Raw genomic sequence first — 18,828 nt, 5'->3', positions numbered from 1 at the left:
ACAAGTTTGTGTTGCAGTAAGGAAAAATCAATAATTTGAATTACGTAAACTCAAAAAAAAGATTTAGGTAAAAAAATTACCTCCTTTTGTTTATAGGTTCTGATGGCACGCCTAAGCTGCTTTTTCATATCAGTACACTCTCTATCAAACCATTTGTTATTAATATGTTGACTTCCAATTAATGGTTTGCCTTTCTTTACCAGGTAAGGTTTTAAAAACTCAGTTAATTCTTCATAAAGTGACAAGATAGCCTCCCCATCTTCTTCAGCTAAAATTTTCCTTTTGATTTCCAGAAGTGGGTCGCTATCAAGCACTTGCTGTAATTCGTTTTGGAGTACCTCCGACCACCTCAAGCGTATAGTGGTCGCAATCTCAATTTCAGGAGACTCTACCCCAGTTTGACACGGCTAAATCCTTGGTCAAGCAAAGATTGTTAGATCAATCTATTCAAGCTGACATGGGAACTATAGGTGAATTGAAAACAGCTGTGATTTATAATCACTTATCTTTATCGTATCCGATATTTTCTTCATATTTTGTTACTTTAGCGAATCCCAAGCTTCGGAAAGCATTTACGAGGGCTCGCTTTGATTTATTACCTTTATTGGCCAATGAAGGTCACTTTAGGCAGATTCCTTATCGGAAAAGAGTTTGTATTTGTGACCAAACTTCTATTGAGGACCTTCCTCATGCCATGTTTTATTGCCCTGATTTTAACTCTGAATGGAATAGGTTTCTGGGTCCTATTCTGTTGTCTTTTCTTGGGAAGTCAAATCAGGAAAAACTAGTTTTTTTACTATCTGATAGAGATAAATACACTACTTTTCAAGTTGCAAGGTTTGCGGCTGTCGTTATAAAAAAGAAAATTAAGATTACGCCTCATTGATCGCTTTCTATTATCACTCTCAGTTCCTTTCTAGTGTAGTCCTGGTTAAATTTTGTTGATGTTTTAAATTTTAAATTTAGGTTGTAAAGGTTCTAAAAGTTTAGAACGTATAGATTTTTAGGCTTTAAAATTTTATTGATATTTTATTCTAGATACTTTTAGGATTGTATGACTTCTTATCGTAGTATGGAATGAGGTACTGGATGTTGCTTTGTGTTTTCTCTTCGTTCCCTTTTATTTTATTGTCGTATTTGGTTGGTTGCTATGGCAATATTTTGCTAATGCAATAAAGATATTGTGTGTGAATTACGTAAGCAGTTCTCAATTTACAATATATTCAAAGAACTGGTCACTGCTTAAGAATACATTCAGGTAGGCAGACTCAAGCTCATTACCAATTACTAAGGTCTCGAAGTGAAAATGTGGCCTGGTTCCCAGCCTTAATGCACAAGATGCTCATTGAAAAGTGGGTAAATGGTAGTGGGCAAAACACATAAGAATGGAATTAATTAACTTAGACCTGTCAGCTTGGGAAGCTTGAAAACCCAGTTCCAGCAACAAGACTTGCATGCGGTAACCGCAGTTTACAGCCAGAAGGTTCATAATTACTTTACCTCAGCCTCTTGTTTTCCAGTGTAGTTAGTTGACATACTATTATGCAACTCATCAAATAGTGACTAAACACCCCCATGAACTGGTCCAAAAACTCTCTGCCACAACACTTCTAACAAAGGAAGCCAAAGAGATAGGAAAGGAGTAATTCTTTTTAAACAAGTTTTTCTAAAAGAGAAGGTTTGTTACATTTGAAGAGACTATAAGAGACTGTAGTTTGAAGAAATCATGAATGTAGTATTACCTGCCAATCTCATTCAACTCTGCATATGCCAACTCAAAGTTCTCCTTCCATGTAACGGTGGCTCCATCTGCTGCAGAGTCTTTGGAAAACAAGGTAAGCAGAGGGACAGCAGTTGACGTTAGAAAAGTCAGTCACTGGTATATTGCATATATGTAAAAGGAAGGGCTTTTAAAAAGAGAGAGAGACCTGAAAAGCAAAAGTAGTAGAGACAGGCAGCTTGTGCTAATATGCTACCCCATTGAGCGACCGCCTTCGTTCTTTGTGTTCTTCACTTGCACCACAGTTTTTGAGAACATCTAATGTCTGATAATCCTAGGGTGCCGTGTAAGCAAGTAATATGCAGTAGTGTTAAATTAAAGAAATCTTGTTCAGTAGGTTTATGTTTTCCAATTACGTATGTGGTGTGCCACAGGGGGCAATGATGTTTAACATCTACATGCAGCCCCTTCCCCAGTTAGCCCGAGGTTTTGGGCTGGGTTGTCACCAATATGCAAATGACACCCAGCTCTATCTGTTGATGGGCAGCTGCCCAGACTCTGCCGTGGCTGGGTGGCCGCAACAGAGCCAGTTGAAGCTTACTCCAATGAAGACGGAGGTCCTGTACCTTAGCTGGGTTCAGGTTGCTGCAGTTGCCAGATCTGCCTTTTAACGTCTTTGGCAGGTCAGGCAGCCAGCGCCCTATTTCTCCTCTCAGGACTTAGCTACGGTGACACACACAATGGTCACTTCCAGGTTGGATTACTGTAACTCGTTCTATGCAGGCTTGTCCTTGGGGCTAATCCAGAAACTCCAGCTGGTGCAAAATGAAGCAGCGCACTTGCTAACTGCATTGCCTTTACTGGAAAACATATGGCCAGTGCTACACCAATTGCACTGAAGAAGAAGAAGAAGATGATATTGGATTTATATCCCTCCCTCCACTCCGAAGAGTCTCAGAGCGGCTCACAATCTCCTTTATCTTCCTCCCCCCCCCACAACAGATACTCTGTGAAGTAGATGAAGATATTGGATTTATATCCCGCCCTCCACTCCGAAGAGTCTCAGAGCGGCTCACAATCTCCTTTCCCTTCCTCCCCCACAACAGACACCCTGTGAGGTGGGTGGGGCTGGAGAGGGCTCTCACAGCAGCTGCCCTTTCAAGGACAACCTCTGCCAGAGCTCTGCTGACCCAAGGCCATTCCAGCAGGTGCAAGTGGAGGAGTGGGGAATCAAACCCGGTTATCCCAGATAAGAGTCCGCACACTTAACCACTACACCAAACTGGCTCTCCTTCAACCTGCTGGCTGCTCAAATCTGTTGGGTCAAGGAGGCTGGTGAATTGGGTCCAGAGACAGTAAATGGCTCCTTGAGAGGCATCCACTTCTAAAGAAACTTACTCTGGATCCATTAGAGTTGAATACTGTCCAGTTTCAAATGTACCATTCCTGAAAAAAGTTACTCAACGAGTGGTGGCTGGGCAACTTTAGGGATTCCAGAATGAAGCATGTTTGGATCCTTTCCAGTCTGGTTTCAAACCTGGTCATGCAACTGAAACAGCCCTGGCTACCCTGATCAATGACTGCCAGGAGAGGAATGGAGTGGTGTGATCATATTAATTCTGCTAGATCTCCCAGTGGGTTTTGATACCATTGATCAAGGTATTTATTTATTTATTTATTTATTTATTTGTTTGTTTGTTTGTTTATTTATTTATCTATCTATCTATCTAATTCAATATCCCCCTGCCCTACCTGCAAGCTGGCCCAGGGGGGCTCACAACACATTGCAAAACAACGATAATTCATAAAAATAACAACCAGTTAATTTACATAGATCAGTTAAAATATCTGATGGCAGCTAACTACAGGGCCTGCTGCAACATTGTCAGGAGGGCATATTTATCTCAAAAGAAAACAAAGTCAGCTGGTTCTGGGGCCAAGTTGGTATAGGCAGTGTCCTGAGGTAGACTGACAGACTGATTGCACTGAGCAGGGAAAGCCGGTGTTCTTTGGATCTCCACCGCCTCAACCCAAAGCCTGGTGGAACAGCTCCATTTTGAAGGCTCTGTGGAATTGTCATAGATCCTGCAGGGCTCTGGTCTCAGCCAGGAGCACGTTCTACAAGGCAAGTCAAGGCAAGGCAGACATCCTTTGGACCAGGGACTACCAAACACTGCTGCTCAGAATAGCACAAGGCTCTTCAAGGCACATACAGGGAGAAATGGTTTTGTAGATGTGTTGGTCCCTGGCCACATAGGGCCTTAAAGGTTAGTACCATCATCTTGAATCTGTTCCAGTATTCAACCAGCAACCAAAGCAGTTGGCACAATACTGGCTGAATGTGCATCCACATAGACCTCCCCGTCAGCAGGTGTGCAGCTGCATTCGGTACCAGCTGGAGCTTCCGGGTCAGACTCAAGGGTAGGCCCATATTGCAGTAATCTAACCTGGAAGTGACCATTACATGGATCACTGTCACAAGGTCATGGGGGAGGGGAATAAGCAACCAGCTACCTGACCAGCCAAAGATACCCTCTCTGCATTACTCTCTGGTATGCAGCATCCTGCAAGGGGTGATCCTCTCCCCAATTTTTTTTTACACTTAAAATTTGTATTGTCTTTCACAAGCTCCACCCCTGTCCCTAGCCGTGGAGAAAGGAGGACAGCCACTGCAAAGCAGTCCCTTGTATCCCCGCATCAGTGATGTGGTGGGTCAAAAGATTGTAATTAACTGTGTCAAAAGATTGTTAGATCATGTACCAACAGCAGTACTGACCTGCCTCAATTCAGATGCCTCCAGAGGTTGTCCATGAGGGTGACTGGTGCAGTCTCCATCTCATGGCCAAGGCAGAAGCCAGACTGGAATGGATCCAGGATGGAGGCATCACTCAGGAATCCCTGGAGCTGCTCAGCAACTGCCCTCTCAGCTACCTTACTCAGGAACAGAAAGTTTCATACTGGGTGGTAGTTAGGACAATAGGGTCCAGAGATGGCTTTTTCAGAAGCAGTCTCACCACTGCCAATTTCATACCCCTGGGAATGTTGATGTCAGGGACAGGTCAATAATATTACCCAGGGGAGTCCGGACTTCATCTCCGCAGGCTTTAACAAGCCAAGACAGACACGGATCCCGTAGGCAAGGGGTGGGCTTTACAGCTGCCAGGGTCCTGTTGACTTCCTCTAGGGAGAGTTGGCTGAATTGATCCAAAACTGGACCAGAAGACAGCCAAGGAGCTTCTAGTTCACCTATTGTTTCAACTGTGGCTCGCAGGTCACAGTGGAACGACAAGATTTTATCCATGAAATAACTCACAGCCAATAGCCAATTCCTTATAGTTTTGTTTTCCTTGCCATGTAGAAATCCTTCTTAGTAGCCTTCATGGCCATCTTATAGGATTTCATAAATGTTCTATAAGATGTTCTTGCAGCTTGGTCACAAGTACACCACACCACCCTCAGCCTAACCATCTTAGCTCTTGCTTCATCCTCCGCAGCTCCGATGTATAACAGGAAGCTGATTTGATTCAAGAGTTATGGGGGTGTCGGAGAGCAACTTCACTGAGGGCTTTTGAGAGCTGGCTATGTCATTCCTCCACCAGCTCATCCAATGAGGTGCCAGGAGGCACCATATCCCACAGAGTGTTCTGGAATCAAGTGGATCCATTAAACTCCACAGGCTAGCATAAATCAACTCACCACCTAAACAGGGAAGGGTCGGGATGCTTAGCCAGGCCTTCACGACAAAGTGGTCTGACCATGGCACTGTAGCTATCAGATTCACATTTATCTCCATGTATGTAGTGCGAGAAATCATTGGGGATTTGGGCTGAACGCCCACCAATAAATGGGTGACACTTAGCTCTATCATTACAGCCTTAATACTTAGGATGGGGCAAGAATGCTCGCAGTATTACTGTGCCCTAGCAGATTGAACTGGAATGTCAGCCCAGTACATTTTAAACTGGTAGATGTCAACGATTAAATTTAGGATTGTCTATTTACAAAGATTAAATTTAGGATTGTCTATTTACAAAAAAATGTTCTGCACCACTGAGCTTCAACACTTTCTAAGGATTAGGCTTTGCTTCCTGTAGTTTGCCCGACATTTTGATGTAAATGTTTATACACTAATCAGAAGATATATCAGGCTATATTTTGTACTTGGAGTCCCGGGGGCTGAACCTATCTGAAACCTCCATGGCGGAATATCTGCTTCATGGCAAGAGGGCCCTGGTTCAGTCCTTAGCATCTCCAGTTAAAAGGATCACGTCGTAGGGGTGTGAGAAAGACCTACCTGAATTTCTGCAGATGTCAGGGCATACAATACTGTCCTTGGTATAACTTTGTATGAGGCAACTTAATGTGTTCAGAATGCTAAGAGGGAAAAGCCTAGGGCCTCACACAAACCTCAGCTCCTGAAATAGAACTAGAACCCCCAGTTTCTAATTTTAATGCATTAATAGGCTTTCCTGTCTGCAGTTTGCCTTCGTTTTTGGTCACGTGCTCACCATATTCCAGAAGTTTCACAAACTCGGAGGCTTCGCTAGGTAAACTAATTCCCCAAGGATTGCTGGCGCTGACTCGGAACTGATATTGACAGCCAGGTGTGAGATCTTCAATAACGAGGTAGGTGTCCAAAGTTGAGGCAACAGACTGCTGCCAGATCTGTGATCCTGTGTTTTATGGCGACAGAGAGAGCGAGAGAGAGAGAGAGAGAGGAAGCATTATTAAAATGTGCATGTGGCTCTAGACAGGAAAAGGAGCTGCCGTGACCTGGGATCTTTGCTTCCCTACTCAGTATACCAGGGGTGGCCAGACTTGCTTAACATACAAGCGACATAGAATAAATGCCAGATGCATGAAAACCACAAGACATGAACATTAGATGTTTGAGAGCCGAAAGATAGGCAGGCAGATAGATGGAGGGGGAGAGAGAGGTGGAAAGAAAGCCAATTTAACTTTAAATGCATTTTCCAAGCCATTGGCTGTCTTGGCTTGGGTAAGCGATTTAAAGAGAGAAATGACTTTTCCAAGTTGGCTGATGGGGCAGTGAGGGCTTCAAGAACCACACAACATGTGTGAAAGAGACACATGTAGCCCTGAGCTGCAGTTTGGCCACCCCTGCAGTATACGTTGGTTCCAGCCCTGTGCTTGTCAAGTTCCTTGCCATTATCTGTTTGTTTTTAATGTGCCTCAGAGAATGTATGCTTAGCTTTGTCTTTGTGAAACCGAAAGTTACATGTCTCCTGAGAAACAGCCTGACACTCAAGACCACGTCTATTATCTCTGGGTGTTTCACAGAATGCTTTGTAGTGTGAGAACGCTTGATTTGCAACAAATGCTTTTGAACTAATCTCACGCCTGAACTCAAAGGCGCACCATGTAACAGTCACTCTGTTAGTATATAACTAACCCACCTGGGCCTGTATACCAGTTTCGACACTGACTTAGGCCAGTGTTACCGTATCCTGCCTTACAATAAATACTAATCCTGAAAATGGAGAGTTGTTATTATTGAAGGAGAGCCAGGCCTGACACAAAGGACGTTATTGTCAGCTCCGGGGCTATCTTCAACATAAGCAGACCTCTCTCCTTTTCAGAAAGGGTTAACTTTATTGATAGACAGGTAGCGTGAGGATTCATGCCAGATCTGGCTCACCTGGAGTTGACCAGATCTTTATAACCATCCAGGGCTGTTACATAGCCCACCAAAAGTGATAATTCAAAGCCCATAAAAAGCAATACAAAACATTTCTCACCCAGCCCTCTATTAGGGTTGCCAAGTCCAATTAAAGAAAAATCTGGGGAATTTGGGGGTGGAGCCAGGAGACTTTGGGGGTGGAGCCAGAAACAAGGATGTGACAAGCATAATTGAACTCCAAGGGAGTTCTGGCCATCACATTTAAAGGGACAGCATGCCTTTTTAAATGCCTTTCTTCCATAGGAAATAATTAAGGATAGGGGCACCATCTTTTGGGGCTCATAGAATTGGACCCTCTGGTCCAATATTTTTGAAACTTGGGGGGTATTTTGGGGAGAGGCACTAGCTGCTATACTAAAAATCTGGTGCCTCTACCTCAAACAATAGCCCCCCCAGAGCCCCCAATACCCATGGATCAATTCCCTATTATTCCCTATGGGAATCATTCTCCATAGGGAATAATAGAGTGCCCAGTAGACATTTCCTTCCCCCCCACATGCTTTCTAAAGGGGGGGGCCTCCATCCCAGGGAATTCCCCCCTCCCTGCCCCCTCCTTCTCTCACACACACACACAAACACTTACCTTATTTGGTCTTCTTCCAGCAGAATTTGCTGGCTGTGAAAAAGAAAGTAAGACTGCACAGGAAAAGAAAGGGAGGGGCCGTTCCTGTTTCCTGTGCAGCCTTAAAGGGCCGTTCCTGTTTCCTGTGCAGCCTTAAAAACGGATCCCAAGCTGTAAAACATGATTCCTGCAGGTATGTTCTCTCTCCCCTGCCCCCAGACTTTTTAAGAGCGGGGGAGGAGGCTGAAAATTCGGGAGTCCCCAGCCAGGGTGGGAGGGTTGGGAAGCCTACCCTCTGTACCAGACAATGAACAGTTCAAGCAGGCTCTGCAAGAGGATGACATGGCCTTGCGATGCAGTCACCAGTTCCCTCCACAGATTACTTATGATGCTGCAAAAAGGATAGTGAAGCAGGCTCAGCTGCATTCCCCCAGAGTTCCCAGAGCAAAGGCAAAAGAGTACCAAAGCATAGGTAATACAACTTCTCTTGCAAATCACATGCACCAAGAAAAAGTAGTGGGCACTTTACACATATAGTCAAAATGATTAAATCATGCTGAACTATTTGAATGTGTGGCACCATTTCAAAGTGCAGGCAGGCGATATTTTTGATTATTCTTCTAAATAAAAGTTCCTTGCAAGTAGAAAGCTAAGATGTCAGGAAAGTACCATCTTCCTACTATGCTAGTTATTTGCTTACTGGGAATTGTTTTACCCACATAGTTAGAATTCAAAAATATTCTTCTACCACATCAGAATTCTGTTATCTCATTCTGCGGTATCTCCATCCTTAGAAACCTTTATGTATCCATTACATGTAATTTTTAAAATGTGGTTTAGCCACTAGAGCCATTTGAATAATCATAATGTCATAGAAACAGAAAATTAATTTTAATAGCATTCAAAAGAAGGCATTTTTATAACTCAGATGTCTGTGACATAGAGTGATATATGACTGGGTGCTTCTATTATAGATATAACTATTAATCTACTATTGTTTATTCATTTGGCAAAAATAGCAACCAGATTAATGAAACAGAGGAAGCTGGTTTTCCAGCTTTGGGGAAGAGCATGATAAGGTAATAGGGTTGCCAATCCCCAGGTGGGGGCAGGGGATCCCCCAGTTTGGAGACCCTCCCCCTGCTTCAGGGTCGTCAGAAAGTGGGGGGAGGGGAGGGAAATGTCTGCTGGGAACTCTATTATTCCCTATGGAGATTTATTCCCATAGAAAATAATAAAGAATTGATCCGCGGGTATCTGGGGCTCTGGGGGGGGCTGTTTTTTGAGGTAGAGGCACCAAATTTTTAGTACAGCATCTAGTGCCTCTCCCCAAAATATCCCCCAAATTTCAAAATGATTGGACTAGGGGGTCCAATTCTATGAGCCCCCAAAGAAGGTGCCCCTATCCTTATTTCCTAAGGAAGGAAAGCATTGAAAAGGTGTGCCGTCCCTTTAAATGGGATGGCCAGAACTCCCTTTGGAGTTCAATTATGCTTGTCACAGCCTTGATCTTGGCTCCACCCTTAATGTCTCCTGGCTCCACCCCCAAAGTCTCCTGGCTCCACCCCCAAAGTCCCCAGATATTTCTTAAATTGGACTTGGCAACCCTATAAGGTAATGGAAACATGAATAAAGGGGACAGAGGTTTAAAATCGCAGTGGAGGAACTGAGAAAGTTGTGGGAATTCAGCAGTAAAATGAACAGTGGAACAAGCTGAGAAGACATATATTAGGTTGACTTGGTAGCGGTTTGTCATGAACATTGTTAGAAGAGGTATTCGTGCTGTCAGTACAGCAGGCCTCTATTAGGAGAAGCTACATTTTTGGAAATGACGCAGAAACCATTGCATAGTACCAACAGTTATGTTTGGCATAACAGCTAACAACCCAAACAGACAATCTACACAACTCTATCAAGTCATAATAGGTTTAACAAGTTCCAAGTGGGGCCTGGAATTCCCCTGGAAGAAGAAGAAGAAGAAGAAGAAGAAGAAGAAGAAGAAGAAGAAGAAGAAGAAGAAGAAGAAGAAGAAGAAGAAGAAGAAGAAGAAGAAGAAGAAGAAGAAGAAGAAGAAGAAGAAGAAATTGGATTTATATCCCGCCCTCCACTCCGAAGAGTCTCAAAGCGGCTCACAATCTCCTTTACCTTCCTCCCCCACAACAGTCACCCTGTGAGGTAGGTGGGGCTGGAGAGGGCTCTCTCAGCAGCTGCCCTTTCAAGGACAACCTCTGCCAGAGCTATGGCTGACCCAAGGCCATTCCAGCAGGTGCAAGTGGAGGAGTGGGGAATCAAACCCGGTTCTCCCAGATAAGAGTCCACACACTTAACCACTACACCAAACCAGCTCTCCACAAGTGATCGCCAGACTAACAAATCAGTTCCTCTAGGAGATATGGCAACCTTGGAGAGCATACTGTATGCTGTTACAGCCCACTCCATCCCAAACTTCTTCTCAGCCACCATCACCAAATCTCTAGGAATTTCCCCAAGCCAGAGTTGGCAACCCTAACAAGTCAGATGTTTTTGGCCAGCAGTGAATTATCTGTTTAGCCTATAACTAGAACTGTGGGCCATTGATCATCCATATGAATTGTTTGGCCTCATTTAATCAAGTATCTAAGAACATAAGAACATAAGAGAAGCCATGTTAGATCAGGCCAATGGCCCTTCCAGTCCAACACTGTGTCACACAGTGGCAAAATTTTTATACACACACACACACACTGTGGCTAATAGCCACTGATGGACCTGTGCTCCATATTTTTATCTAAACCCCTCTTGAAGGTGGCTAGGCTTGTGGCCGCCACCATCTCCTGTGGCAGTGAATTCCACATGTTAATCACCCTTTGGGTGAAGAAGGACTTCCTTTTATCCGTTTTAATCTGTCTGCTCAGCAATTTCATCGAATGCCCACCAGTTCTTGTATTGAAAGAGGTTAATTGTCAGGTAGAAGGCGGAGGGGTGCTTAATGCCTGCCCCTGCCCCTATGTCAGCATTACTTGGGAACCAATTGTTTTTGTTCATCATGTACAGTTCGGTCTATATACACCTAATATGAAGTAAAGCTCAACTCATACCTTCTTCCCTGTACTCCACTGTGTAACCAGAAATAGTACAGTTCCCTGTACTGGATGGAGGCAGCCAGCGAAGAATCACAGAGGTGCAGCTTCTTTCCTGAGCAATAGGGCGATTTGGAGCTGCTGGGACACCTGGGGTGGTGGGAGGAATCAGGAAGAAAGAAACAGAAAGATCACACAGACCGCTTCTTTTTGATTGCAATACAAGTGAAAATGGGACTCGTTAAAAGCTAGGTTCATGAGTGAGCCTGCTTCGGCGGGGAGGGCGGGATATAAATAAATTATTATTATTACTGTAATAATCTGCACAGCAGAACTATGATATCATAGTCACCCACAATGGGTCAAATTGCTCATCAAAGTAATTGGTGAGGAGCTGTGCTGTCTTTTTTAGGGCATGTTTGAGATTTGATACATCTGTTCAATAAAAGTACACAGGTTGTACTAGATTCAAATGTGTGGGCAGAACGACACATTAGAAAACCAACGATGACTTTGTAATCCCATATTTATCTTGCAACGCTAATGTGTGGTGTCAAAGAGAATCAATGAGTAGAATAGTGGTCAAGTCCCCAAGTCCTTCAATAAGAGAGGCTCTTTGTATTTTCAAATAAGCATTTCAATAGAAGGTAACATGGCATACTTCAGACACTGGGTCAGTGTAGGAACCGCCCCAGTTCAAATAGGACAGAGATTATATAGGCAGCGTTGACAGTTGACAGCGTGCCCAATTTAGAGCGTGCGGGCATTTCAAACTACAAAGGCAGGCATTGCCAGCTACAAAGGTTAAATGTTACATCAACAATCCTCTCAAAGCATAGCTGTAGATAATGGCATTCTAAGGTGGGAGTTGTTGGCCTTGAAGTGATTGGTTCCCACTCGAAGAAGGTGCAAGCTTCCTGCAGCTACGACTGAAGCGCACATTCCATGCAAGACACATAGCAGGCCTGAGCAGCAAATCAGGGCCTTGACAATAGTACTTATCAGTTCTCCTCTACACATGCTTTCTCTCCCATTCCTCAAATTCAGTCACTTCAAATAATTAAATCAAATACATAAACATGCATGTAAAAAAAAAGAGGGCCTTATGGCCAAACCAGATAAGACATTTGAGATAAGTGATCATATTCTGTTTCAAGAACTGTGGACAGAGGGGCACTTTTCTCCACTCCTGGTGGCACTGCCCAACCATAAATAGCTTCTGGAGACAAATCTATCAAGAAGTACAAGAACTCACATCATACTCTCCTCCATTTACGCCCGAATTTGCCCTTTTAAATCTTCTAGATAACTCAAATATCCCCGAATCTGCAGAGGAATTGATCTCGCTCATGTTTGTGGCTGCTAAATTTGCAATAGCTCTAGCTTGGAAACAACACTCTCCCCCCTCACGACAAACTTGGTGGTTAAAATTGTGGGATTATTTTGCACTGGATAAGCTCACTTATGACTTAGGCCCTCATCGTTCCCAACAAATTGCTTCCTCGAATTTTATAGAAAAATGGCGACCCTTCATTGATAAAGTTTATGCTGATAATAGAATCCCCAATGCCTCATACTACGCTATATTGATGTCCTGTCAATTACTTTCGTAACTGCACTCTGTAATGTTTCATGGTGTCATGTTTTGATATTTGATGCATACTCATGGTTTTCGTTTGTTATATCTGTATCGCACTTCTTAACTCAATAAAGCATTCTTAAGTATAAGTGATCCTATCTCCCACATCTTTACCCGCATGGTTGCCCTCTCAGAAAAAAATGGAAGCCTGCTGTGTGACTGTCTGAGTTACAAGGAAGTTGGGTCAAACCCCTTCTTTTACAGCACCACACATGACCGCCTGCTGTTGAGTGACCTCACCTTACTATCTTGTCACTCTGCTCAGAATGGGTGCAAGGAGAGCGGGGAAGAGCCTGCTCTCTCTCTATGCATTCACGCAATGTAACATCAGGTTCTTCTGAAAGGCAACAAGAGGATGAGGGCTTGAAAGGTGGGATTCTACAGTCCTTCTGAGCATCCTGACTCTTAGCTTCATGGTCTAAAAGTCTGCTATAGTTATAAATCCAAGTGAAGGATGCCTCATAGAAGTGCTTCTTTGCCTCTGCCTTTTGCTTTACTTGTATATGTGTAAATGAAGCACTATGAAAAATACTATAAATCTCCGGTGTTCTGTGTCATCCAAAGGAAACAAGCCCTAGGAGGAAGTGGCCTTGGAATTTCTCTTTGCACGGGACATGGTGTATGTGTAAAATAATAATACTTAAACTGAGCAAAGTTATAGGATACCCATGTAGCTAAACTGGGTATTTTCAGCATTGATCATCAAGTCTCTAAACTAGCAGACACACCGGTTGACTTAAAAAAAACCCAAACCCTGTAAAATACTCATTGTACTATTTGATGAAATAAATGTTAATCAGGACAAAAATCAGTACCTTGTACTTTGATTGTAGCAGAAGTAGACGCTGTTCCAAGTTCATTTGTTGCCACACATGTGTAAATACCACTGTCCTGGGGCATGACATTACAGATCTTCAGAGTGATTTCACCTGAATCACTGGAAGGAGGCAAATGGCATAATTTTGGTTGGATATTCTGATATGCATTTACACTGATATGCATAACAGGGTCATTCAAAGGGCAGAGAAAATGAAAACCAGTGGGAAGACTGACAATGCTGCACAAAGTAGAAGTCCAGTGGTACCTTTAAGACCAATCAGGGCTTTTTTGTAGAAAAAGCCCAGCTGGAACTCATTTGCATATTAGGCCATACCCCCTGGTGTCACCATTGTTTCACATATTGCTTTTTTTGGGTAGAAAAAGCCCAGCAGGAACTCATTTGCATATTATGCCACACCCCTGACACCAAACTAATCAGAATTGCATTCCTGTGTGTTTCTGCTCAAAGAAAATTCTGAAACCAACAAAGTTTAATTCACTGTAGGAGCTTTTGTGTGTACATATACTTCCTCAGATAAAATGAAATGCAATTTACTATTCCATACATATAGTCAGTGGTTGAGCAGTAAACTAGCATCCAAAATAATGAAGATATTTATCAGATTCAGGAATAACCAGTTTGGTGCCGTGGTTAGGCTAAATGCAGGGTTATGAATGGTTATTTGTTTTTAGATGCATTTAAATGGTCTATGTATATGTTCTTTTTGGGGGGTGTTGATGTGTTGGTATGTTTGTGGAAGAGCACCTCATTTCGTTGCTCTCATTTTCTTTTTTGAGAACAATGACAATAAATTTATCTATCTATCTATCTATCTATCTATCTATCTATCTATCTATCTATCTATCTATCTATCATCTATCTATCTATCTATCTATCTATCTATCTATCTATCTATCTATCTATCTATCTATCTATCTATCTATCTATCTATCTATCATCTATCTAGCACAATGAAGATGTTTCAACAGATGCGTAAGGACCAGGGAGTCCACCCAACGTGGAGATGCTAAGATCTTATTGGGTACTGATCTCAACAGCATCAAGTCCAGTAGTGTTGCCACTATTTGCTGCTGAGTGCGTGCCAGAGAGACCCTCAGACTCAGTGATGGCTTGCATGTGGAGGGTGCAACTGGCGTTCCTTGGTTGAGTGACGCTCTTTCACTTTCTTGTGCTTCTTAGTCAGGGAGGTCAAGGAGGGTTAAGACCCTGATCCCATCTTCAGTTTCACCATCACCGTGTCATCACGGATCATCAATGTGTTCAGAGTTTATGAGGGGGAAGTTATGGTGGCCGATGCTGATGAGGTGACACCCTCCACTGCAGAGCCTGAGACCAACGTTGGAGGAATTGGGCCACTTGGTTTTTCCTGGTTTGGTTGCTAAATTTCAAGCAATGAACACAGAAATCAGTGCGGCTCACTTTGCCGAGACAGGGGAGGCACAGCGAATATCCACCCGAAGGGGCAAGTTTACTATCGCACCAGGAGCACCTTTTGAAGAAACCTCACATGGGAGGCAGCCGCCATGCAAAGTGGGTGGGGAAGGAGGTCCGCAGCCCGCTCACTCACAATCTATTTTTCTAGGTCGCAGAAAGAGGCTTAAAGAGATGAGACTGGAGAAATGGAAAAAAGGAGTGAAGACGTTGTTCACCAACCGGAGAGCCAAGGAGGCAAGTCCTTATCACATGGTCATCAGAAAAGAACTGGCGGGATCTTGGGCATGTGTGGTGGAGTCACTGGGCATGCTCGGAGGCAGGGACACAAAATCCCTCCAGTGGAGCTACATAACACCAATTGGAACTGGCACAGGTGCTATAGACTCACGGGTTTGAATGCTCAGAGACCACAAAGAAGATCTAGAATTCCTGTAATTCCCAGGAAGAAATGTTGGTCAAACATTGTTGGGTTTTTCTTGCTAGCTAATTACAGCCTCTGTGCAATGTTTCTGTTTAAAGCCGGTATCGTGTTACCAGTTCTGCATTCTCCCTACTGAGAGGTAAGCTTTTGGTAGGTAAAGGCAGGGCTTTCTTGGTAGAAAAAGCCCGGTGGGAACCTATTTGCATCTTAGGCCACGTCCCCTGATGTCACCACTGTTTCACAAAAGCCCAGCAGGAATTCATTTGCATATTAGGCACACACCCCTGATGCCCAGCCGGCAGGAACTGCGTTCTTGTGCGTTCACGCTCCAAAAAAGCCCTGGGTAAAGGTATTTGGTAGGCAAACCTGTTTGAAATAGGAGTAAAGCTACTTGAATCAAGGTCACCACGTGACCCTACAGATATTCATTTCAAAATCTGCAGCATCACTTTGTATCAGCTGACAGAGCAATTGCCTACCAGAACATAAATCCTAGAGAAGTTTATTGTAATGTTCTTTGTGTGTGCAATTTACTTTAGGGACATTTTAAGAGTGGTGGCCATTGTTTGAAAATTGCAGCTAGTAGCACAATACAGTGACCTGGATACATTATTTGCCACAGAGTCTGGAGACTACAGTGATTGATTGCTGGTGAGGTAGGAAAATTGTGAAAAGAGAAAACCTACCAAGACTGTTCAGCACATGATTGCTGGGCAGTGTCTGCTGCCTCTTGGTGGCTGGTGCAGCCTTGAGTGCATCTTGGACAACTATGGAGGAACTGCGGAGGGCCCTGAAGGGCCTCAGAATATCTCAGAGGGCCTCAGAAGGCCTCAAAGCATTTCAGATTTTATAATTGTTATTGATTTTAACTACACAATAATTTGAGGAATTGAAGAAAAATGAGGAATAGCATTGATAGTCTTCATCATAAAGATTAGGGAAATTCCTAGAGTATTACCAGGTAGTGACATTACATCCTCTGTGATGCTCCATGGATGATTTGACATCATATTCCCCAAAATTCAACTTTTTCTGGGCACTTCCTCCCCCCCCCCCTCCAGTCTTCTGGCATTTACTGGTGACGGCCTGGAAAGCCTACCTTGGACACAAAAACTTCTGATGCAATCACAACATCTTGTAGCAATGAAGCCACCATTACAGCAATATTGAATAAAAAAGGTTGAACATACCAGGAGGAAACTGTATATGCAGCTGTACCGTTGTCACTGTCAAGAATGTTTTGATCTGGTCCTTTCCAGGTTATGGTTGGCTTAGGCCGTCCACACACCTTACACTGTAATATTACTGTGTCACCCAGCAAACAGGTGATGTCCACCAAGGGCACAAGAAACTCTGGAGCAACTGAAGCAAAGGTCATACACAGAAACATGTTACATTCACCAAAGACATCAAGCCAATCTTGTAGCGGCTAAGCCTAAGAAACCCCTTCCTATAGTTTGATCTTGCAAAGAAAGCATAGGGAAATACACACTTCATTTTTCAAATTTGTGAAGGAATTTTCCAAACAAGTAGAAAAAGTGAAGTCAGATGTTTGGTCATTACACCATCTGGACTGCTGTTGATGCTAGAAAGGATCATTGAGATACTGTAATAAATGTGGATGCCCGGGATTGCATTTCTACTATCTGTATTCCATGCAAGTATTTATTTTATTTATTTATTTTATTCGATTTATATCCCGCCCTACCCCACCGAGGTGGGAGAAGTACTACTCCATTCTGTTCTCCGAGCAAGACTGTGATCCAAGTGATAAGTCTAATTCTCAAATATTCTGGACATTTAAAATAAGATCTTAGGCGCATACCTAGCCAACACTTTAAAGCTAAAACTTCCATGGTTAATGGTAGGTCCCTATGATTGAGGCATGTACAATACTTTGATCCATTTTTTCCAGCAGTACTCGCCAGTGGTAAATGACCTTTTAGTTGCTTTTTTGAGTTCGGACTTATATGTCTTACAACTCGAGCAACAGCTGGCTTGAGTTTCCTTCAACACTACGGTTTTTTAAACTCCCATACCTGCTGTTACAGTGCGGGACAGCTATTCCCACTACGAAAATAGCTTGTGCAAATGGACTAGCTTATAGACCAGCCAGATATACATTAATTCTAAGCAAGTTACTATAGGAGAAGACTCAGTTGTATGTATTCCAACAACAAAAAAAATTCATGCAAGTAGACATGTAATTGGTTCAGTCCCTTATTTATTTAAAACATTTATTAGCCACCTTTTCTCCTTTTGAAGCTTGGCAGCTTACAGAATGTGCTGTAAGGTGACTTCAATAAAAGTTTGTGTTGAATATGAATCTTGCCATTTTGTGAAATGAAAATGAGGGTGTTTTTTTTTTTTTTTAAAGCTGTGAATGTGAATTTCAGCAAGGCTCAGAACTGATTTTATTCATAGTTTGTGAGGGGGGTATTTTAAATGAATTCTGAATTATTTTAAGATATGTAATGGACAGTTTCAAGACCATTTGGTTAGAGCAAGAGGGCTCAAATTATGTACCTTGAGGAAAACATTTCCATGTCAAGTAGGGTTGCCAGATTGTAGGTGGGATCTCCCAGAATTACAACCGACTACAGAGATCAATGCCTCTGGAGAAAACAGATGCTTTGGAGGGGAGAATCTATGCATTATACCTCACAGTGGTCCCACCCCTCCCCAAACTTCACCCTCTCCAGCCTCCATCTCCAAAATCACAGGAATTTCCCAACCCAGAGCTGGCAACCCTAATGTCAAGTTACCTTTCAAGAAACCCCTATAAGTCTGCAGTGGAATTATTTTATATTATATAGATTTCTGGGACATGCTCTCAGGTGCCTACGTGGTTTACTAAAAGAGTATCCTGGAATAGGTTCTTTACCCTATCTTAACTTTACTCTGTCTTAATTTAGAATTTAATCTCAAAAACACTCAACACTCTCTGGAGGCTGTGTGTTGCAAGAGGATAGGGGCATAGTGGTCGGGGCAGGCAAACTGTTTTTCAGGAAAGGTTGTTTGCCATTATTGGTCTTCTCATTGGAGTCCCCCCAATGAGCTTTCAAGAAACTCCAGGTCTATTACCAAGCAAACTAAACGACAAGAACAAATAATTAGAAAGAAGCTTTCACTTTGGCGAACAAATGTAGTTGCAAGGAAAACTACCATATTGTAACATGATTGGAAAGGACTGACCATTTTCCTCCTTTTTGAAAAATATCTGTTGAGTTTGGGCACATACAATAGATTCCTTTCTGTATTTCGTTTCCTTCCCCTAGGAACATCATGGGAATAATGTGGTACACTGGTATTTTATTTTAAGTCTTTTTGTTGACCCAATTTGATGCAATTGGTCTGATCAGTTGAAAGAATGCCTTTCCCTTTCTTTAAGAAGTTCAAAATTTATATATACAAGTCACATCATTTTCCTAACTGATTCCTAACTAGGCCA

General features: G+C 42.9%; 1 protein-coding gene across 8 annotated transcripts in view; it reads right to left on the bottom strand.

Moving 5' to 3' along the window:
• KALRN (kalirin RhoGEF kinase) overlaps positions 1–18,828 on the bottom strand; it is an 837,912-nt gene that overhangs the window by 5,776 nt on the left and 813,308 nt on the right. For all 8 annotated transcript variants that reach the window (XM_060262792.1, XM_060262795.1, XM_060262793.1 and 5 more), the window contains 5 exons: positions 16,568–16,739; positions 13,497–13,618; positions 11,061–11,192; positions 6,229–6,393; positions 1,743–1,821 (listed from right to left, as the gene is read on the bottom strand). In XM_060262792.1, the coding sequence (XP_060118775.1) occupies positions 1,743–1,821; positions 6,229–6,393; positions 11,061–11,192; positions 13,497–13,618; positions 16,568–16,739 (670 nt within the window). The remainder of the gene's footprint in view (positions 1–1,742; positions 1,822–6,228; positions 6,394–11,060; positions 11,193–13,496; positions 13,619–16,567; positions 16,740–18,828) is intronic.

This window comes from Heteronotia binoei, chromosome 21 (genome assembly GCF_032191835.1).
Source record: "Heteronotia binoei isolate CCM8104 ecotype False Entrance Well chromosome 21, APGP_CSIRO_Hbin_v1, whole genome shotgun sequence".
Lineage (NCBI taxonomy): Eukaryota > Metazoa > Chordata > Lepidosauria > Squamata > Gekkonidae > Heteronotia > Heteronotia binoei.
This window is presented reverse-complemented; position numbering and strand designations above follow the sequence as displayed.